The sequence below is a fragment of the Neolamprologus multifasciatus genome, chromosome 14 (assembly GCF_963576455.1).
Source record: "Neolamprologus multifasciatus chromosome 14, fNeoMul1.2, whole genome shotgun sequence".
NCBI classification, from domain to species: Eukaryota; Metazoa; Chordata; class Actinopteri; order Cichliformes; family Cichlidae; genus Neolamprologus; species Neolamprologus multifasciatus.
In genome coordinates this window covers 11,278,854-11,302,150 of record NC_140452.1, presented here as the reverse complement: position 1 = coordinate 11,302,150, position 23,297 = coordinate 11,278,854, and the positions used below count along the sequence as shown (strand labels likewise).

The following is a 23,297-nucleotide window of genomic DNA, read 5'->3' as shown; positions in this document are numbered from 1 at the left end:
AAAGAGAGAATTGTTCATGCTGTGATTACACTAATAGTCGGATGTGTTTGCATGTTAGTGTGCACAGTATATGTGTGGATTCGATGGTGATGGATGTGTGAGCATTTTTGTAATTCTTCCAGGTTGAACTGCTTCCATGTTCTCACTAATTGGCTGTTTGTTCCATTTCCTGCAGAATTTGCTCTTTCCCAACCAACCCCAGCAGCCCAACAATCGCTTTTCGGTGTCGCCCAGTGGAGCCCTGACCATCTCATCTGTGCAGCGGGCAGATGCTGGTTACTATATTTGCCAGGCCCTGACCGTTGCAGGCAGTATCCTCGCCAAGGCTCAACTGGAGGTCACAGATGGTGAGGAAAACCTGACGTGTAACTTCTGCCATGCCAGCACACCACTACACACTGACACATTGCTTAGTATCACTGCAGATGGGGTGAGGCAGGTGAACCATCACCAAACAAATTACTTATACTGACACTGATGGCATCTGACTTGAGTTTGTCAGCTTTTAGCTACAACACGGCTATTGCCTGGTGCAAGTAGGAATTTGGCCTTCAAGACCTTTGTGTGTGCAGTAGGTGCACAAGTACAAATGAATTTTTTAAACGGTCAAAGTGCAAAGAAAATTCAACGATTGTTGAAGAAATGTCAGTATGTCCATAACCTTCAGTTACTGTGTTTTTGCTCTGTGCACTTATTTCTTTCTTTCCTGATGCAATTTAATTAAAAATGCCTCGTCTTCCTATTGGAAAGAAAATAGAGCATTGCCCTTGAGTTTGTTCAAGTTTAATGGTCAGCGGTTTGGTGAGTGAGGGAGCCACATGTTTGTGTATGAGGGCGGGAGCAGGAGAAGGAGACTGATAGAGTGACAGTGGCTTTCTATGAAATTAATTATTTTTGTCTTGCTAGGCGCGGGAGCATCTAATCAGCTATTGTGATGGCAAGATAGACGGCTATCCATATGTCGGCTAAAGTACCTGCTAGCAAAAAGATTAAAAACACAGCATGGGCATTTTTTTTGGTTTTGTTTTGCAGTCGGGTGCAGGTACATAATTGAAAGTGCCCTTCAAATTCCTGCTTATCACTTTTTCAGCTGTATTTGTATTTTTATTTAAACAAACATTTTGTACACATGGCTGCGAGTATAACAGTCACAAGTGTTAGAACTCTGATTGGGCTTTACATTCTTTATGAGTGTCTCAGACAGACTGAAGAACTCTATCAAAGTCTTACAAAGAAAGATGCAGATATCCTTTTTGGATATTAGTGATACTACTTCCAGCTCACAATTGGCAGTACCAGGGCCACAGGGTGATCAACTTAATGGCAGTATAGTGGACAGGTGGTGGCAACAAATATGATGTCTCTATAACTCAGTGTAGACAGTATGTTGAAAAACACATTCACTTTGGAATGAAATGTGTAGCATTGTTATAGTTAAGGTATTTTAACTCCCACTTTTATTTTTTGCCAAGGTATGCTATTGAAGACATGTTAGCAAAATGAATAAAATCAGTGGAAAAGGAGGAAAGAGTGTTGTGTGGGTCAGGGTGAGGTCATGGCCACACCTGCTGCAGTCTTCATGTGATTTACTGCCCGGAGTCCCGCCAGCAGTCTGTGGAGTTCAAGGAGATCTGTAATGAGAAATTCCTGATCCAGAGACCCAAGGCCTTAGTCGAGCTTTGCCTCCTCCCTTTGTCACTCCCACATGCCATGGACACATAAATTAAACGCATCAAACCCCTTGACCAAACCATGCCTTCTGTTTGCGCTTTAGCTTCTGTCAAACCAAGTCTTATAGCAGTGTACTGTATTAAGTAAGGACTGCATTAATGTGAGGGACGTTGCTTTAAACATCTTTTAACAAACATGGATGCACATTATAATTTAATGCATCTTAATTTGACAAACTATGCTATTTAGAAGACAAACTGAATCTTACTGAGTCCCTGGCTAGAAGCAGGTGCTTTGAATCGTCTCTTGGCTGGATTTCAACTTTACATTATTACTTTTGATTCATTTGATCACATTTGCCCTACTTACTTATTATAGAGGCCTAAAAACAAAAAGGTGGAATTAATGTAGTATATTTGGCTGGTGGATAACATATCAGGTTTCTCTCCACCTTCTTGACCCAAAGCATCTACGAAAGTAGAGAGAATAATCTGGAAACACTTCCTTTTATCAGATGTAACTGCGGGACAGAAAATAGGGTTGCAAGCGAGGTGTGATAATGTGTTGAAAGGTTACTGAGGTACTTGGTAATTAGCCCCTGCAGGTCTGACATCATTAATCCATACTTTCTAATTAATGTAGGTTCTGCGAAGCCAGGGGGACTCCACATTATTCAACTCTAAATATATAAACTGCCTTTGTGCTACAGTACTAAATCTCTGAGATCGCCTCTGACACATCCCCTATTTTACAGATGGTACCCAAAGGCTTTTTTGGCACATTAAAACAAATGAATTTGCTCATATAAATGGAATCCATCAAAGTTGTAGCATTTAAATTGAAACTGGAACCAAATAATAAAGAAATTAAGGTTGCCTTCTCTGATTCTTTTGATATAAAGAGTCCAGTTTCCATACTTTCTAAAATTCACCTTTTATTGTGCCCCATACTGCACATAATGAAGTATTTATCTGAACCATATTGGCTCAATAGGCCAGTGTCTCACCGCCAAACTGTACCACAGAGTCTAGAGTAGTGTGTAAAAATAAAGCTACCCAGGCAGTAACTGGAAACCGCTTAGCATCCCTCTGCCACATCAATGAAAGAAGAAAACACTACTCAGCTTTTCGTTCCTGGAAATACAGGAATCATTGTTCTGTGGCACAATTACAAGACCTGCAGAGAAAATAGTCTACTTTATGATAGATACCAATATCCGCCTCCCGCTGTGTGTTTTATAACCAGTGCTATCACTCAGTTTATTTTATAGTCATGCGCATTATATGAGCATCATCATTCATCTGAACTACAGAATATGGATAACACTCACATTTTCCTCTTTGTTTCACAGTGCTCACAGATAGACCTCCGCCTATTATTCGCCAAGGCCCATCCAATCAGACCCTGGGGGTTGACAGTATGGCGCTACTGAAGTGTCAGGCTTCAGGAGATCCTATCCCCTCCATCAGCTGGCTGAAGGATGGGGTCAGTCTACTAGGAAAGGACCCCCGCATGTCGCTGCAGGAGCTGGGCAGTCTGCAGATCAAAAACATCAGGGTAAAAGATTTTAGTGTTAAAGTCACAGTTACTACTACTAACTGCTACTATGTGTTAAACGTTTTGTGCTTTCTTTGTAGCAGAGCTTAAAACCAGCATTAACATAAAATGTTAATGCTGTTATTTGCAGTTATTTGCAACCGCATGGTCATGTTTGCAAGACTCCAGGATACGAGGTTTTTCCAGTGGGCATACAAGAAGTACCAAACCCCCCTGTTTAACCTGCATGATTGTATCACTTAGTGGCATGGTAGCTCCATTTGAGTTCAGCTGTGAAGGGTTGGATGGAATCCAGCTGTGGTTCAGAATATATACACACACATTTATGCACACGCAAATGTATCAAGTAGATTAAATTTAGAAGAATCGCATCTCCCTTTCTGCACTCTGTGGCCTCAGTGGAATACCTATTATGCTTGACAAAACCGGTGACCACTGACATGTTATTTAATAAATGGAAGGAAGGCACAGGGACAGAAACCAACAAACAACCAAAGTTCCTAAGAGGGATGGAGAGACAAGCCAGCTGTCATCGGTCCAGGGGGTTCTTGCAGCCCACCATAAATTAATTAGCCTGTCTTTGTTGTGGTCGGCAGGACAGTGGGGAAATAAGGAGGGGGAGTGGAAAAGTGATGGAAGGGTGGTGAGTAGAAAATGGAATTCATTAGGAAATTAGCGTCAGCACTTTGAGGCACTCACAAATGACACACGGTTTGTCCAGCGCAGGGCCTAGCCGGAGAAGTCCCCCCATCAGTTTCACTGTGTCAGCGATAGGAGGAAACACGTATTCAGTCACTGCTGCTTTTAGGAGGGGGAACTAAAATGTCCCTTTCGCTAATAGTGTTATTAATGGAATCCTTACTACTGCTTATATTGTTTGCTGCTTGTTTTGATTTATAAATCTGTCTTTATCGCACTGTGTTCTAGCTTGCAGACTCTGGGATCTACACATGTGTGGCCACCAGCTCCAGTGGCGAAACATCATGGAGTGCCTTCTTGGAAGTCAAAGGTAGGTCGAGGGAAGATGACATGATATTGACATGATATTTGTTTTAACTTTACTGTTTATTGATGAAAATGGCTGTTTGTTGTATTCTTTGAAACTTGAAACTTTCAGAATCAGGTGGAGTGATTGTAATGAAGAACCATGATGATAATGAGCTTCCAGGCCCACCATCTAAACCTCAAGTTACCGATGTCACCAAGAACAGTGTGTCGCTGTCCTGGCAGCCTGGGCTGGCTGGAGCATCTCCTGTTTCCTCCTATGTCATTGAAGCGTTCAGGTTTGTTTTACCACTCCCATCAAAGCGCCAGTCACTAGCTATCAGCTTTGGTATGCTATGGATTGCGGATATAACTTTATTTCTCTTGCACTACAGTCAATCTGTGAGCAACAGTTGGCAAACAGTGGCAGACCACGTCAAAACCACCCAGTTCACTGTTAAAGGTCTCCGTCCGAACACCATCTACCTGTTCATGGTGCGAGCTGTGAACAGCCAGGGCCTGAGCGATCCAAGCCCCATGTCTGATCCTGTCAGAACACAAGGTACCTTACATAACACTAATATGAAGCGACTTCATTACATTCACTGCATGTATGCATAAGTTCTTCATAAGCCACAAGCTGAATTTGATTTCTGTTTCTAAGGATAGATTAAGGTCGCTGTGTTCCACTCCAAACTCTGGTACTTATCAGCCCATCTCAGTCTGCAGTGAACAGTCATACTGACACTAACACTGCACAACTTTCAAGAGGTCAAATTTTTCATTGCAGTTCAGCTCATTAAGGCTGCACTTAAGCAATTATGTAAAATAACCATGTCTACTTTTGGAAGGCCTAACAGAGTTAGTGCTATGCCTGCTATGTTAATCATCATAACAGAAGAAAATGACTGTCTCCAAACCCAGAGATGATTTGATTACAGTACTGGACAGTCTGCAGTCAGACTGCATTGATAGGATAACACCCTCCCACAAGCAATCCTTTGGCCGTGCTCTGTCAAATGTAAGCTAATACCATCCTAAAAAAGTGAATTTGATTTGCAGCCTATCTCTCTCATGGTGAGATGAAGATCTTCAGATGATATATAGAAGTGATGATTGACAATAGCATGCACTGATGATAAAGTGATTTTTTACTACTTTTAACTGTGTTTGGCCTGTCTTGCTCCTTTGGTGTGTCCATGTTATTTATCACTGCACTGGGTTGTGTAAATGAGGCATCTTTTTTTAAATATAGGAAATGATATTTGTGGCTTTTTTTCCTCCAGTAAATAACTCAAAATGTGGCTCATTTCAGCCACACTCAGTATCTCATATGCTGCAATTTTTTATTGCTTATAACTTGAAACACATGCATGGGAGAAATGAGCTGGAACATAGTGTCATGGTGTCCATTCATCTTCCGTCCAGTATGTCTAAGGGGTCCTATATTCAGAGTTCATTCAGTGATGTGGTTTTTCAGTCAGATCCCAGTAAGTGCAGACAAGTCGCACGTCTAAAGAACTTTGCAAACCCAACTCTACTTTCTTTTCTTTAGATCAGAAAAGTGCTTAATACAAAATGGAATGAGGTCATTTTAATGCAGATGAAGTTGCTCCTTTTTAAATGAAGTCGTGATTACCAAGTGTACACGTCTTTGTTAAATCCGACTGGTCTATTCAGTCTTTCTTTTGTCATTCCACTTCTGATGGTGATGAATCAAGGTTTATTGTGTGGAGCTGAGTGAACAGAGTTTAAGAAGAGTAAGAAACATTGTACTCTCTTTGACTTTACTTTGGGACTTCTCTTTCTCATTTTTACTTTCTTGTTCTCTTGTAGATATAAGTCCTCCAGCTCAGGGTGTGGACCACAGGCACGTACAGAAGGAGCTCGGCGAGGTCATAGTTCGCTTGCACAATCCTGTTGTCCTGAGTCCCACAACCATTCAGGTCACATGGACAGTAAGTATAGCTTAGCATACTCAGACTTCAGTTGAATCTGTGCACTGCAAGAGCATATATTGTGATTCTTTGATTGTGCAAAATTGAGTCACAGTCAAGATAGTTGGCATTAAACATTCCTCTTTGAAGCCAGAAGGTGCTCCTTGAGGCTAGGATTTGTTTTATGCCAGGAAATTTTTGTCAGGTTATTCCCTAAGACTGCAGCTTTGAAATTGTAAATGGGAACTTAAAAGTAACTGAACATCAGATAGCTGTAAAATGGTTTTATTAACCACAGTAACATCAAAAGAGATGTCAGAGACATCTGGTTGTTCATCTATCTTCCATATGTCTTCAGCTGCTTCCTGCTTACATAAAGGACTACTCAGATAAAAGCAGATTGAAATTAATTTTTGTGTAATACAGTGTAGTAATCTGCAAACAGGAACCTTTGCAGCCACCATATCTTATATGCACTTTCTGATGCTTCAAAATAAGAATAAACTTTTGGCCAAGTTTAGAACATTTTGCCAAATGTGAAACACTTAAAATTTTTAATATCTGTTTAATAATGAGAACAGAAACACTACGGTGTTTAGACTGTATAATATGTACATGGTTATTTTGATTGTGGTCCTATAAATCCCTTGGTGGCAAAGGCAGTGCATTTTCAAATTATCCACATTAGCAGTTTTCCTGGTGACATCTTTATTGACCCCTGTGGACTTGTTCGCTAATTTAATGCTAAAGCATTGCTTTATGATTGCAGCGTACAGTCAACACAAAACACGGCTGCCTAATCAATCAGTGGCTGGGACCCTTTAAGTAAACAGAGTGGCCCCTTTCAGAAAGCTTTTATATTCCCAAATCATTCCATTAATAAAATTCGTGCACCAAGAACGGAATCCATTTTGCTGATTTACTCAAGCTACACTGGTGAAAAACAGCTGCTTAACATCCCACTTGAAAGCCCTGCTCACTTCTTCTTCTACTGTTAACAAGCCATTACAGTGAGTTATGCACCCGTTCCTCCTCTGCATAAATTCAGCTTTTTCTGTCTCGCTAAATGGTTCCAAGTTTTAGACGAAGGACCCTTTGTGGATTTCAGGGGGCTACTACAATTGCTGTCTCTCCATCTTTTCTATGGGACATATCTCCTGTTACCATCTTTATTGTGTATCCTTCTCATTTCCCCAGGGTGTATGTATTTGTTGCTGCATGAAATTCTTATATTCATACCACGTCCTAAATGTGGTAGGACTTGCTTTATGGTGCCACTATTTAGCATTTATAATACACATGAGACATTCCTATGTCCTTCATGGAATGCCTTTTTAATGTTGGGGGGACCACTTTGTGGTAGGATCTATGGTATGAGATGATGTCAGTGTTAATTCAGAAAAGTGTAGAAGTGCTGGTGATAAAAGCCTCTAAAGTGTTATACATGCAGCCCTGTAAGAATTGCAGAAAAACATCAATGCATATTATCTATCAAATGTCCCAAAGTAGCATCTATTAATTTCCTCTGCACAGTTCTCTTTGAAATAAAAATAACTAAATAAAAATAATGCCTTCTTTTACCTCTTTAGGTGGATCGTCAGTCCCAGTTCATCCAGGGTTACAGAGTTCTTTACAGACAGACATCTGGACTGCCATCACCAGGACCATGGCAGACCCAGGATGTGAACGTCCCCTCAGAGAGAAGTGTGATCCTCTCTGGTCTCAAGAAAGGCATAGTTTATGAGATCAAGGTCCGGCCTTATTTCAATGAGTTTCAGGGCATGGACAGTGAATCCAGGACTGCAAGGACCACTGAGGAAGGTAAGTGGAAGAACTTGCTGATTATATGTATATTACTGTATGTCAGGAGCAATAAAATCAAACACATTCCCGCATCCACTCAAATGATGAGTGACACGATCCCATAGGCTGCTTTCCTGTCAGTTTTTGCTGCAATATCATTGGTGCCCCTCTTTAAAACTAAGAACTGTAATTTGTTTAAACATGCTTCCAGGATATGCTCGTCTGTTTGACCTTCCAGCTGTTTTTTTTTTTTTTTTGATTGGTGGTGTTAGTGCCAACCTTCATCTAATCCATCACCCAGCAGCCACAGATCTGAGCTGTGATTGGGCACAGCTCACACTTCCTCCTGTGAAGATGATCTGTCACCTAAAGCTTGATTCATACAGGCTCTGACAAGGCCACAGAGCAATGTGGTGCTATGTTATAAACAGGCGCACAGATAGACAGATACATACACAGATATGTATTTCGATCAAGTTTATTGTAGTGAACTAAAACTGAGCGACCAAAGTGAATCTAAGTGTAAAACTGTTTTTGTCTTAGTGCCTACTACAAACTACATTAAAATTAATTACACTTTTTTTTTTTAAAAAAACCTGCAATAACACTGTTTTGCTTTGATATAAACCTGAACAGAAATACAACCACCAACCTTGTTTCAACCTTTTAACCATATAACTTCATACCTACAGCAGCACAAAAAGACAAATGCAGACGCTTAATACTGGAGGCGAAGACTGTCTTTCCACTGCATATTCAGGCTGCATGGACAAGAGACAGTTCACATCCTGTTGGGATGACAGGCCCATTTATTTTCCCTTTCTCAGAGGGACCATATCTCCTGTGGTCAGCTAGTGCATTCACTGCAGCAGTCGAACTGCCATCAAGTTACAGCTGTCGCCAACACACACTCTGGCACAAACACACACATACCTTAAACTCACACATGCCAAGGTACATCTCCCTAATGTTTCCTAAACCCACATGTCACAGCTATTACCAATGCTGATAATATTCCCTATCTGCATCCAGGTCCTGCACAATCTTAACAACTTTCTGCCATAACTCTGCTGCTGCGCTTGGTCAGAGTTAATGCACTGTCAAACACAGGGCTCTAGGCTCTTCAGAGTCCCTGGGACTACTGAGAAAATGTGGCTAGACAGATAGAGAAATCAAGTTCAGAGTGTGATTAAAACTTAGGTTGTTATTAGCACAATTAAAGAATCCCCAGAGTACGTCCAGGCAGATTCAGGGTTATAGTATGCTCAGCGCGCCAGTGCTGTGTCCATCTTTTTGGTCTCCCTTTGCCTTTTTCACACGTCCTCTCACTCTCCATCTGGACAGCCATATCATGGCTGATAAATGAACTCTGACTGCCATCTGATTCCCACTGCATAATTGTCTAAGAAGTCACCACAGAGGATCATGTTTTATGCAGAGTAATTCTTATTTAAGGGGAAGGGAAATCAGTAATGTTTGTATAAATGTTCATTTCTAGACTAATGATCTACAATACATTGATCTCTAGGGAGATCCCACTCCCAGTCTTTTCAATAGCTATTGGCTCCTTTTTTGTATGGATGACATGTTTGTATTCCTTCATCATCCAGCACAGCATGCCATGTGCATGCGAGACAGAGGGTCACATTCCTGCCTGCCATACATCACTCTGCTAATGGCTCTATTAGCGCAGCCTCTGAGGCCTCTAATGAAAAATGTGTATTGTTTAGCACAAATATGCATGATAATAAGCTGCTAAATCATTCATAACATTAACTTTGAACGACATTGCTTCTGATGACTGCCATGCACAAATCCAGCACTTCGTCACCTGAATGTAATTCGGTGTTGGAGAGCCCAGAGCTTGATGGTTGATCAGATGCTCCCTTGGAAGATTGTTTCTAATCTGGCTAAGGTGTTGGGTTCATCATTGGACCCATTCATCTTCTACTATGCCAGGGCCTTCTGGCTCTCTGGGGGTTGGTGTGGCCAATTGCACTGAGGGATGAGCACAGATTTACAGGGTGACACGTGCCATTTTGGATGGAGGTGAGGTGAGAGAGCGGCAGCACAGGAGTAATTGACCTGTCAGTATTCTGCTGTGGTGCTGCACCCCTGCCAGCCACTGAGGAAATGAGAAAACATTATTTTTAAAATGTTATTTCCAGTTGGGCCAACTGTTATTTATTTTTCCTTTTACCCCTTGTGGGGTCAGAAGATTGTTGCCATCAGAATAACAATAGAGGTTTATGAAAGCTTGGACCTGTCTTGTTTCTATCCACTCCCTGGCTGCCTGTGGATTGTGCAGATTCCACTTAGATGGGCATCACCCCTCTGATCCTCACCTACTGGCTTTAGTTTCATCTCGCTGATCGATGGAATCAGTCAATATGTTTACTCAGACTTTGTTTCCTTTTCCTAAAATTTATTTTTTTCACATTTCCTTCTTGTCTGCACTTCATCCTATAAGCTCATTGACCCGTGTGCCACCCTGGTCAATGCTAGAGTCTTAGTGTGACTGAGAGTGCTTGCCTGACTATGCCAGGCCATTATTCTACAAATCAATACCAGTATTTTCTGTGCAAACCTACCAAGCTGGAGACAAGGATGATATATTAAATCATTGTGATGTATTAAAGACAGTTTATAGCAGTATCAGATGTGCTCTACTTTTTTACCATAACTGATGGATAGTGTATTTGACTTTTGACATCGATATTTGCACCTCTTCTTTCAGCTCCCAGTGCCCCTCCTCAGCAGGTAACAGTTCTGACCGTTGGAAACCAGAACAGCACTTCCATAAGCATCTCCTGGGACCCCCCGCCACCTGATCACCAGAACGGCATCATCCAAGAGTACAAGGTTGGTCCCAGCACGTCAGCATGGATTCTCATTTAAGTCACACAAAGCGAAAGGCATCACTTATTTTTGTCCTTTCCGTTTCAGATCTGGTGTCTTGGGAATGAGACGCGTTTCCATGTTAATAAGACAGTGGATGCAGCCATACGCTCTGTAGTGGTGGGTGGGCTGCAGGTAGGAGTAGTGTACCATGTGGAAGTGGCTGCCAGCACAAGTGCAGGGGTTGGCGTGAAGAGTGAACCCCAGCCTATTATCATTGGTAAGACTGACTTATAGACATCAAATTTCCCTTTCTTTTTTTAATCCTTAGTGAATGATATTCGGGTATCTAATAATATTGTTACAATAAAATTGTATTTCAGCATTAGTGTTTAATCTCGGGAATTGAGCAAATATCATTACTTTTTGTCATGAAAGTCTAGGAATTACCAAATGGATGATATTGTTAAAATATTTTGATATGTGGTCTGACTGGATATGATTTATGTGGAGCTATGGCAGATTGTGCCTGATTTGACCCATAACTGATGGCTTGGCCCGCAGCATGTTCTTATTTCCCCAGCGTCACTCACATAATCCATCTCTGAGAGCAGAGCCATGAGCTTACAGTTATGATATGTTGTGTTTGCCCGTCTGTGGACGTGCAAATAGTTGTGTTCATGTGGTTGGTAATGTAAAGAACATGAGCATTTGAGCATCTTTGCACGTGCATATGCAGACACATGTGCGTTGTTATCCTTACAAGTGTACATTTGTTTTCCTGTCACTGTATGGGAATGTTAATAGCGTGCGGTTTGCACTTTTCCTACCATGCTGCAAGAGATATCGTCAAGCACACTGGTCAGGCTGCGCTGCAATTGGAGATCAATACAGACCAGGGTCCTCTCATCTCATTTCACAGTGTGTTTTACCAGCTGTGGAGGGAATTGGGGGCTAAACTAAGCAAACAACCTGCTCACCTGGGGATTTGTTATAAGCTTTTAAGCTTTGTCTTTTTCAGTCTGTAAAATATATTTTACTGCACATCCTTTAGATCGACAGTATGTCCTGCTTCTCTGGTCAATACCTCAGCTGAAATGTAACAGACACACTTTCTTTCAGCTTAATCTAGCTAACCTTTATGTTTCTGTTGGTGTGGGGGAAAAGTAAAATATTTCTAAGCTTGTCAGTATTTGTGCATTAACCTTCACCTTGAAAAATCAAATGATACAAAACGGCATAAATCTTTGTTTTTTCTCAGTAACTATTCAGCCAGCATTATATAAGTGCCCCCTTTGTGTTCCTGCACAAACAGGTAAAGAGTTTCGGGATGTGATTATACATGGAAACCGGAACAACAGCATCACAGAGCAGATCACAGATGTGGTGAAACAACCTGCTTTTATCGCCGGTATTGGGGGAGCCTGCTGGGTCATCCTCATGGGCTTCAGCATCTGGCTGTACTGGAGGAGGAAGAAGAGAAAGGGTCTGAGCAACTATGCAGGTTAGATTGATCACAGTGTCACGCATTCTGGTGCCTTAACACACTCTTCTAACTTTAAAGTGATTTTCTTCCTCTTTCAAAGCAGGAGTATTTTACCACGAGTACATTATCGTTTTTCAGTTTTAATGAGTGCAGTCTTGATGAATATATCAGAACACTGCGATGAGATTGAGATGGCTACTGTGTTAAAGCTCAAAAAGAAGACAGATGTCAGCATGAAACATTTCCAGAGGGTCACAGTTTTTGACAAATCCACCCACTGTGTTGGTTATTAGCCCAGGGTGATGGAGCTGAGTGGGCAGGCTGGACTCTCTGTTGGTCACTGAAGCTTGGGTTTGTCCAGTTCTCCTCCCACACACTGACCCTGACATCTTACTGAGAGACCCCCCTGTCAATACTAGCAACCACCAAGTCCACATAATCTGCCAGGAGTACAAGATTTAATTAGAGAACAGGAAGTGGTAATGAGCTGACAATTTAGTGTCGTATTCTCTGAGTGTTCTCGCGTTATTTCTTTCCTTTTAAATAAGTCTATATTCTTATGATGTTTTATGATCAAGTCAAGAAGTGCTACTATATGCTGACTTGGTTAATTTACTCTTCATTTCTGTTTGTTACATTTGTGTGTGTGTGTGTGTGCGTGTCTGTTTTATTTTGTTTATGCCACCCTCTTTACACCTCTGTGGCCTCTGAGCTGGCTGCTTTCTGGCTGTCGCTCTGCACACTGGGTGACGTTGTGGTCTCCCATTCTCTGACCCTCAGCACCTCTCAGCTTGACCCAGTTCCTTGTGTGCAGATACCCCCCTAAAGCGCTGCTTACCTCTGCAGGCTTTTAACACACAACTTCTCTGTCTTCTTGTTTTGCAGTTCAGTCCTTCACCTTCACCCCTGCAGGTACTGTTCATTTGTCCCGTCTCCTCCCCCCACCTAAGTACAGCTTCATCTCCTGCCCGCTTCTAGTGCATATGTTTGAACTGTCACACTTACGGTCATGGCTAATGCAAATTGAAACCTCATGCTGGTGAACGCAATGTGTGCCATCAGAGAATCAAAAATAGAAGCGAAAAAACATTTCAGTTTGTTATTGGCCATGATCCGGGCCCTGCAAACTTAAACTCTTTTTTTCCTGCTCAAACCACAACTTTATTCCATGTCGTGTTGTATTTGTGTGTATTTCTATTGAAGCTGTCCGTTTCTGAATGGCGAGTCATTCTGATTTGTGTAGCTTTGTTTGTGGCATTTTTGTGGGGTACGGTCAGACTGTCCATTTCCCTTCTCCTTAAACAAACCCTCTTTGTTTTCTCTTTTTTCGATTTGCGAGCATCTGCTTTCCTTTGATGTCATCTAGCCAGCTGGGTGCCGTTTCCTTTCTGAGTTTTGTGTTCCTTATTTGTGACGATTCCTCTACTACTGTGACAACACATGTTTGCCTTCCTTGAGTAGCATTACATTTTTAATGGGCCAATTTCGTGAGTGTATGTTATCATCTGCCTTTTAGCTAATTCAGCTTAAGAGGAGTCCATGGTGTATAAATGATTCATCTGAATAAGAAAAGGGAGAGAAGAGTAGCAGTTGGAAGTATTAAATACTTAAAATATTATAAAAAATAAATACTTAAAAAAACTACAGTAAAACTACAGTTTTTTTCCTTCACTAATTAATTACTTTTGTGAAGTATCACAGCATCCCTTGCAGGACATTTGCTTGGAAAAACTTGGAAAACACTCCTTAGAGATGCTAAAGAGAGAGCAGGTTTTTTTCTCACAAAGAGTGTTGAGTAACAAGAGCAAACAAGGGCAAACACAGCATAAATTGGAGCGCTATATTTTGAATGGGACTCAAAGTGGTGCTGAAGAGTCTTACGGTGCTCTTGTCTGCATTGACAATTAGTTGATGTGTTGAGCGTGTCCAGTCTCAACCCTCTAAAGCTGTCTCCACAGGAGTGGTAAATCACAACTATGTTGAGGCACGCGGCCAGCAAAAATTAAATTTGATGGAATTTTTATATGCTGATTATGCCACTCCCACCCCCACCTCCACCCACGATCAGTGCTTATTAAAGGGGATTAATCTGTATTCATATTGGGGGAAAAAAAGTGCTTATCTTGAAGACGGAGGCGAGAAGCACAGCCCTGCCGCCATGTCACTCTGGCTAACATAAAAGTATTCCACAGCAGCCCAGAAATGTGCCCGAGCACAGATAGGGACTTCAGAGGCCTTCCCGCTGCACAGCCTCCCCCTCACACCCGCCTGTCAGTCCTCACTCAAACAACTGAGTATTCTTTAATGCAAGTTTGGTGGTGGGGAACAAAGAGAAGCGGCTTTGGATTTCACTGAATAAAGAATGCAGTTTCTGTCTTGAGCTCTCTGAGATCTATTTTATTCTAGCAGACTTGCAATGTTGGCTCTATCTGGGTAAAACAAAGTATTTTAATTCCACCTGCTGGTGTTCACTTGCTTAAACCCTAATGTAGTAAATAAACGTTCAACTCTCCAACATGCATGCTTGACAGAATTTAAATTGTCTCGCTCTCATTTGAAAGCCTGGAATTGTGGTTACGAGAGTGAAAATTGGATTAAGTAAGCTTAGGTAATGTTGGTGATACATTAAAGTGTAGCAGTCTCTCTAATCTATTGTGGGAGTTTCCTCTGTCTGTCTTCTGTTACTACGTCACCCACAGAAAAGCCCCCTCTTTTGGCCATGCCTAGGCTTGTTGTGGAACCGACTTGAATGAAACAGAAAAAAAGGGGGAATGTTCAGCCTTCTTCTCTCTTTAATCTCCATCTGTGAAACAAATGAGCCAAATTACTAACAGCTTTCCTTTGCTCTCTTAAGTAAATCAGCTCTCTTATTTCCCCCCTTTTCATTTCCCCCCCCCTCATTGGTATGAGGTGGTTTCCAAAACTCTTGCTGCTTTTCTGTGTTTCCTGTGATCCATTGAAGTTCTTACATGCTTAGAACTCTCACTGCTGCTTTGCCATCACAACAGAGATGAAATGGATCCTTCACAGTCGGCTCTCACTTTCGGCCACGCAGTTTTACCAGCCTCCGACTAAGAGCGGCCCTTGTTATCTGTAGATCGCTGTAATGAAACAGGCCACATGCATACCTTCTGGGGAGCCCTGCCAGCCAAGAAGCATCAGCAACTCAGCCTCTACCCCTGTAGATAGAAAACTCTGTGTGATTAATGAAGTCTCTGCCATTTCTAATCTTTCTTTCTCTTTGGTTTGAGATTTAATCACAAATCTGATAATAACACAGCAGCAAAATAAAAAAAATGAAATGAGTTTTCCCTCTCATCAGGCATCTTGTCCTTGAGGAACACATGACGTCTCCACTTATGCAAAGCAAAGCAATATGCGGTCCTCTTCATAGCCGTTAAAAAAAGAGAACGACATTGGATGCAGACGGACATCTGCACCCCTTTGTGAATCCATCAACTATCATGTCGTGCATGAAAAAAATGAATACATTGCTATTGAAGCACAAGAGCAAAATGGGCAATGCTAAAAAGACAATATTTCTTTCCTTTCTTCTTATGGAAACAAACCCTGGTTTGCTTTATGTTACACCTGAAAAACTTAATATCTGGTATTTTTTTCCCCTTTTTCTTTCTTCTCTTTAGTGACATTCCAGAGAGTTGATGGGGGGCTGATGAGCAATGGAAGGTGAGTATCGCATGAAAGTGAATCTCACACCCATTCTACACATTTGTGTGCAGTCTCATCTAAAACGAGTAAAAAAAAAATCCTTTACTTTATAATTATTTACTTCCCTATGTCATTGGCTTTACTCAGCCTTTCCTCCATAGTTATGCATGAAGTCCTCAGCAAGCTGCTTTTGATCCCAGCGCTTCTAAATGTCTAATAGATTGATTGATAACCGATACCTGTTCTGTGCCTACCATGCAAACACGCATAGAAATATACATTTCAACCACATCTCCATTCATGCATCGGTAGATGAACTCATAAATCTCCTCAGCGGAATTAACAGAAACAATTTAAGCATAGAGTGCTTTTATTTTGTCATTTATCTTCCGCTGCTGGCTACAGGCAACCCCGAAGCCCTCTGGAGTGATAAATTTGCTTGTCACCTTGCGTGGGCGGCTGGGATCTGAGCACATGTAATAATGTAAAAATAATTACCCAGGGGAGAGGTGTGTGGAGGTACCCCTCTTGCACCCCCATACAGCCTGCTCCATTTCACTCTATGTTAGAGGGGCTATGGTGACTAGGGCACATCTCAATGACACCAGTTACAGAGCCTTTGTAGGTATTCAAGAGACTCCCTGGAGAATCCCAGGCTTCTGTCTATCTACTGCTTATCACACCTGACTAGGTAGAATCTCCAGATCTCAAACACTCAGTGAGAGTCTGCAACTAAATTTGACCCTGAGTGTATCTGGGCGTTTGGGAACGTGTCTGCTCTGCAGTCTATTTGCAACATTTTTTTATATTTATGCTTTTTTTCCCCCCAAATTTCCCCATTTTCTGTGCATACAACTGGATGCTACTGTGGACAATTTTGTTTGTATTGTTCTGTCAGCTGCCAGCAATCTCTTAATGAATTAGCCACGCCACTTGCCATGCCGTTTCTCATCTACTTTCTGCTGAAGTGTTTTTCCTTCAATTTTCCACATAAGTGGTTCTGATTCTCACTCCAGCAAATGGGATTTGAAATGTCTGTATTTTTGCTGCTCTATATTTGTCATGTTTTTAGTCAGAAGCAGTGACTTCCATAATTTTCACAACACTGGGATGCAATCTGGAGCCCTAGCACAAGCCTCTGATCCATTAGTCACTCTATTGTCATCAAATCCCAGATGTTGCTACTTCCCCATCTGCCCTGAGAGTGAAAATGTGGAACAGAATATCTTGGGGAAAAAGTGTTCATGTGTTGCCTGAGATGTTTATTGCATTAATTAGACAATAGCAAATTAAACCACGTCTGTTTCTAGTTTCTCATTGGCTCCTGCCAAATTGCTCTGGCTGAACAATTACACTTAATCGATCACAAAATAAATGATTCATGGAAGATGAATAGGCTGCAGATTGGTAGACCTGGACCATTTGACTTTGGCTGCTCAGCTGAAATTGATAAAAGCTGATAAGGGTTCATTTCTTATCCCCCTGCCAATAAGGAGATGGTAATTAGAAGGTAGTAATAACTTCCTATCTCGGCGCTGATCAATATTTTAGCACAGCAGATTTACTCCGATCGGCAGGGAGCATGGGATGAGCGCCGCAGTGAACAGGTTTCACTGACACTGTTGCTGTGGAGATTCCTTTACATCCCAGAATACCAAATGACAACATGGTCTCTCAGAGTTAATCTAGAAAGTAATCTGTGTTTCCCCTTGTGCTAAGTGTTAGCTAATGTCTAGACTTTTAATCCAAGTTCTATTCACTTGTCTGTGGGACCATAAACGCTTGATTTATGAAGTTGCTTTGGAATTAATCTCTCTCACTTGGCTTATTTATGGGAAGCTCCGTGTCAGGCATCTTAGGCAGTATTTATGGTTTCCTTCCTCCTCATCACAAGTAACTGAAATATCTAACAAGAAGAAGAAATGCTCCAAATCAAATTTCTTCTGCCAAGGTTGCTATCCATTCTAGGATAGGCATGGATTAAGAGTTAGGTGTCAACTTTTCATTAAACGTATGACCCTGTGTCTGTCCTCCAGCCCTTCTCCATTACCCCACCATTGGAATACACACATGCACACACTCACATACACATATAGCGAGTCCGTGGCAGAAATCAGTCTTATTCTAATTATCCTTAGAAGAAATGCTGCTTTGTGATGAATACAAGGACGATGCAGCCATTTCCTCTGTCAGCTCCTTGTCTTTCAAATGGTCTTCCTCAAGTGGGCTGGGGGAGGACATGCTGGAGCACAAGCCTATAGCTGCGTGCATTTCTGCGCTATTGCTGGAGTCAACAAAATGAACAATGTCTCTTCTTTTTCAGCTGTTTGTAGTTTTGCCCCAAAACAGCTGAAAAATAAGGTTAGAGAAAGAGAGTGTGGCGAGAGAAAATAATGGCAATGGAGTAACAAGACAGCCAGAAACAGAGGTAGAAGGACGAGATGGCTTGGAAGATGTATTACCCTATAAAGGTGCATGTGTCTGATGCACAGCCATCAATTTGAATGACTTGTCTCCCCCGAGGGCCTGTTTTGGCATTCAGGAACCACAACGAGGGCTCTTAGCTTGCCAGGGCTGCAGTTCATTTGGACTCCCCCCACTGTGGAATCAGTGTCTCCTCATTAGAACTTGTGGCTTAGGAGAGAGTGACTGTAGCAATGCCATTATCTGCCCTTGTCCTCAGGGCCTGACTCACGCGTAGTCCCTGAGAGCCAACACATCACCCCTCTGGAGCTAAGGCAAAAAAAAAATCCCATCAGGCAGCTTGACTGGTAACTACTGTGTTACACAGTTTCTCAGAGTGCACACATATCTGCAGTCTGCTGCTAACTGAGGGGTCTGCAGTATACACTAAACATACCGGCTGAGGATCATTTGTCTAACGAGGTACACTAGTGATTACGCAGTTAGAAATTTTGTTTTGCATTTTAATCAGTTTCACAAGTGGCAAGTGGTGTGGCAGTGAATTGAAAACAAAGGCATTTAGCTGCATCTTTCATTCTCATTTTACTCCATCTGTGTTCCTCATGGTAACGAGCCTTAGACGTGATTGTACAGTAAAGTGGCCCTAATGGCCTCCCAGCAGTCACCCATGACAGGTTAAAGTCGTGATGACTGCTTTTATAGCGCTCACCCCTCAAGAGGGACACAACACCTGTTAAATGGACCTACCCTCTCCCTTAGACAGACATCCCACAAGCCGGTTCCAGGGCCGAGGTCTCACTCCCTATCAAATAAGATTTAGACTGTCTGGACGTCACCACAAGGGGTTGATGGGAAAACACAGCAGAAGGGGCAAGATATTAATGAATTAGGAAATATATACATGTGGGTGTCAGCATGTACTGCTGCACTTTTATGCAAAGCGCAAATGCATGCATTAGTCTGCCCACGGTGGGCTTTTGCATTAATAACTCAGAAAATGTGACAAAGGCTCAGCAGGAACAGAAATTAAAGGGCCTGGAGGAATTCCAACTTTGCGGGAGAAGAAATGTATCTATATAGCGTTTCCCCCCCATATTGAAGACTCGTTTCATCAGCTTCAGAGGTTTATGGAAAACTTATCTCCCACAAACACACATGCGTGTGGACAGTAACATTTAAACATATGTTTTAATTTTTTTGATGTCTTCACAACTTCTTGCTGTTGATTGCTGTCATATTTTCTGTATGTGTGTGTTCCAGTAACATAATAAAGAATTAAACGGGGTATAATGTGCAATTGGGGATAATCTTGTATGAAAAACAAAACAAAACAAACCTTTTGTAGTAATATAGTTTTATGGCCTGTATCTAATCTGTTATTTGATCCTTTGTTTCCGCTTAGCCGCCCAGGCTTGCTAAATGCCAGTGATCCAGGCTACCCCTGGTTAGCAGACTCTTGGCCAGCAACCAGCCTGCCTGTCAACAGCAACTCCGGGGGACCAAATGACCTGAGTAACTTTGGTCGAGGAGGTGAGAGCCCCGGTGCTTTCCCACTTGCTTTGAGAAAAAAGACCAAGAGAGATGAAAGATGACTGCTCTGCCTTCCTCTCTGTGACTCTCTATGCATTCAGGATGTATACATGCATGTACATTACATTTGTGTCTGGATATATATTTATCACACCAGAGGACAGCTACAGCATTAACAGCAGGGGCTTCACTGTCACCAGGCTGAGTGATGGCATATAGTCCAGCCTAGTGTCAAAGCCCATACCTCAGAGCAAGCGAATGAGAGAGGAGAGACGGGCAGAGGAGCAGGGGGTGGATGGCTGTTTGAAAGGATGGTGTTGAGCAGCCAGTCGTGAAGGACAGGCACAGCTTGACTGGCGCAGATGTGGACACTTCCGCCATGGCTTTACATCATCTCCCCTTCACTGGGCATGCAAACCATGCACTACGGAGAGAGAAGCTGCCTGCTCTCCTCCTAGCTCTCCCTCTTTGACTCTGTCAGTACACACACATGCAGAGTAGCAACATTATGCCTAATGTGTAGGAACACATAGGGAACCTAGTGAGATATCCAGAGGATATGTGGAAGGAGAACAGGAATGTCATAATGCTACAGTAGAATTTATTTTCAACAAATATATTTGTTAAAATGTGCAAGATATACCATAGATATTGCAACATTTTTGCTTTTTTTTCATTTTCTTTTGTCAGTAATGCAGAGCTACAGGTGAGGTGGGCATTTTTAAAAGGAAGCCTTTCATGTAATCTCTCCATACTCTTACCCAGATCTCCCCACTGGACAAGGGGATAAGACGGGCACCATGCTCTCGGACGGAGCCATCTACAGCAGTATAGACTTTACCACAAAAACCAACTACAACAGCCCTGGCCAAACATCCCAGGCCACTCCCTATGCTACCACTCAGATTCTCCACTCCAGCAGCATCCATGAGCTGGCTGTGGACCTGCCTGAGGCCCAGTGGAAGGCCTCGTTGCAGGCCAAGCAGGAGATGGCCAACCTGGGCTACTCCCTGCCCGACAAAAACTCCTGCAACAACAGTAAGTTGCGAAAGTAAATGCAGTCTGTAGGGATTTGTGTGTATGTGGGAGGCTCACCAAGGTTTTTTTTGTTTGTTTGTTTGTTTGTGTTGGGGTTTTTTTTTATAGAGTATGATAATATGTCAGCCAGAGCTATTGTTCCAGTGACATTAATCTGAAAGCCAGATTACAAGCCACAGGTTTACAGTTGTAACAAGACAGCCTGTTGGTATTGAAACTTTTCCCTCAAAAGTCGTGGAGGTCTTTGTTGCGCCACTGTGGTGGGAAGAGGTTGTATTAAAAAGAGCGGTTTCTACCTCAGCAGACATCATCTTGGTTTTTCTCCAAAGCTGAATAAACATCTCACAAAAGAACACTGCACTTAAGCGATCCATCTATTTACCCGCTGAGTTTTCTTGACGGTACCGCAGCTCCTTCAGTTTCAAAGTAATTGGCAATCCATTTTAGCTTGACTAATATTTAAGAAAATAATCCAAATTAATTGGATTTGATGCAGGATTTTTCAAGGCCGAATGGAGATTGATAGTTTAAACGTAATGAGAGTTCTTCGGCTTTATTCTAATACGTATTTATGATCTGGTGATTTTCTAAAATAGATTAATTATAGTTTTTACACATTGCAGTGACTCTTTCAAAAATGTTTTGTAATTCTCCCTGAAATTATTTCAAGAAGTATGCTCAAACATGATTATGTGTGATTATACCTCTCTGAAGCAGGACAAATAGTGAAAAAACCACTCTCTACCACTGAGTCATTCATCAGTATTGTGAAAGCTTAGCTTGGTGTTTATCAAATCAACAACAAATCAGATTGGTCTGTTGCATACGAATCAAATAGGGTTAAATAATTCAGCTTTTTGAACATATGAGTCCTGATTTTATCCTGCTTGCTTGATGCTCTAACTGCATGTTTGCATGTGCTTCTGCTAACTGCCAATCACCTGATGCCACTGTGATTTTTGCCCTTTAACCCCCACTGTAGCCCTCCTATTCATTCCTGACTACCGATTGGCCGAAGGATTGTCTAATAGAATACCACACAACCAATCACAAGATTTCAGCACCACCAGCTCTCACAACAGCTCAGAGCGAAGCGGCAGTCTCTCAGGTTGGTTTACGCAGCAGAGAATTAAGCAGACTGGGACACGCTGCTCCCCAGCCAACTTTATGATCGACTGATGTCTTAATTGCTTTATTTATTTGTTATTTGCATGTACAAACTTTATATCCAAAACATTTTTAATAACACAATTCCCCTCACCATCACCAGTGATACTTGGCTCACACAGCTCTCCCTGCTTCTAATTGATCACATATGAAGGGTATGGTGTTATTTTTGTTATGTGGGGTTCTGAGCGCAACTACTGCTGAATGTAAAGATGGATGTGAGTTGAAAAGTCTTTCAAAGCATAATGAAATAGGAAACTTCAGTCAAAAGAAAGAACAGTAATATAATCAACTGACAAATTATGGCTGCAGTTGCTAAGGCTGGGTTCATGCCATTACTGCTGGTCTTTGGGAAGGCTTTGTCTCTCACTGTGTGAGTGAGCAGACGGGAGTAGGGGCAGGGGGAGTCTTTCAGACAGAGTGGACTATATACACACACAGACACCATTAGAGATGCTTGGCTGGGTAAAGTGGCAAAAATACCTCCCTTTTTCCCTCTTCCTCTAATGGTGGTCGACTACACTAAAACCCATGTTCAGAGAATTACAATGTCATTTATAGGACACCAGGGCATCCCTCTGACTGTCTTCCTTCCACTCTCCTCTTTTATCTAGTTTCAAGCCACTGCTTTAACTGGTCTCTAATTCAATGCTGAGGCACACTGTGGGTTGAAGAGAAGGATGTGAAATGGTCATGCCTTACAGGCAAATTCCTCCTATAGAACCACAGGTGACTTATGTCCCAGTTTGGGCTTGCCACATAGTAGTATAATTTCATAAGATGAAAAGAAATAATTAAACACATAAATTTCTGCTTACACTAAACAAACAGATTGTGCAAATATGCTTTAAAGCAACATTTTGCAATCATTTCGGGAAATATATCTAGATGTAGATGAGAAGATTGATGCAAAGTAATAAAATCCACACAGCAATTAGTCACTCATTAAACCACAACCTGTTGTTCTTTTTCAGTTTTTCAACCTATTAAAGAAACGGAAAATATTGTCTCAAATAATTAACTTTCCATATGCTAATAGACAGATTTTCTCATATATTCAGAGCTTTCTTTACTCTAGGCAAGCTATTGTCTCCTGGCATATGTTTACAGTTACGGTAGACAGATTTAGATAATCTGTTTACCTAATCTCAGCAAATATTTGCATATTAATGCGCAGAGTCTGTGGGCAAGGG

The 23,297-nt window shown here is 41.8% G+C and overlaps 1 protein-coding gene across 10 annotated transcripts in view; it reads left to right on the top strand.

Moving 5' to 3' along the window:
- The window catches only part of LOC146503609 (roundabout homolog 2-like), a 312,156-nt gene that overhangs the window by 271,984 nt on the left and 16,875 nt on the right, over positions 1–23,297 (top strand). For 6 of the 10 annotated variants that reach the window (XM_085184221.1, XM_085184220.1, XM_085184222.1 and 3 more), the window contains 15 exons: positions 176–347; positions 3,023–3,228; positions 4,156–4,237; positions 4,346–4,511; positions 4,608–4,774; positions 6,049–6,170; positions 7,739–7,970; positions 10,690–10,814; positions 10,899–11,070; positions 12,106–12,294; positions 13,162–13,188; positions 15,921–15,963; positions 19,772–19,899; positions 20,665–20,937; positions 21,920–22,045. In XM_085184221.1, the coding sequence (XP_085040347.1) occupies positions 176–347; positions 3,023–3,228; positions 4,156–4,237; positions 4,346–4,511; positions 4,608–4,774; positions 6,049–6,170; positions 7,739–7,970; positions 10,690–10,814; positions 10,899–11,070; positions 12,106–12,294; positions 13,162–13,188; positions 15,921–15,963; positions 19,772–19,899; positions 20,665–20,937; positions 21,920–22,045 (2,230 nt within the window). The remainder of the gene's footprint in view (positions 1–175; positions 348–3,022; positions 3,229–4,155; positions 4,238–4,345; positions 4,512–4,607; positions 4,775–6,048; positions 6,171–7,738; positions 7,971–10,689; positions 10,815–10,898; positions 11,071–12,105; positions 12,295–13,161; positions 13,189–15,920; positions 15,964–19,771; positions 19,900–20,664; positions 20,938–21,919; positions 22,046–23,297) is intronic. The other 4 variants (XM_085184225.1, XM_085184226.1, XM_085184223.1 and 1 more) reach the window with 3 other exon arrangements.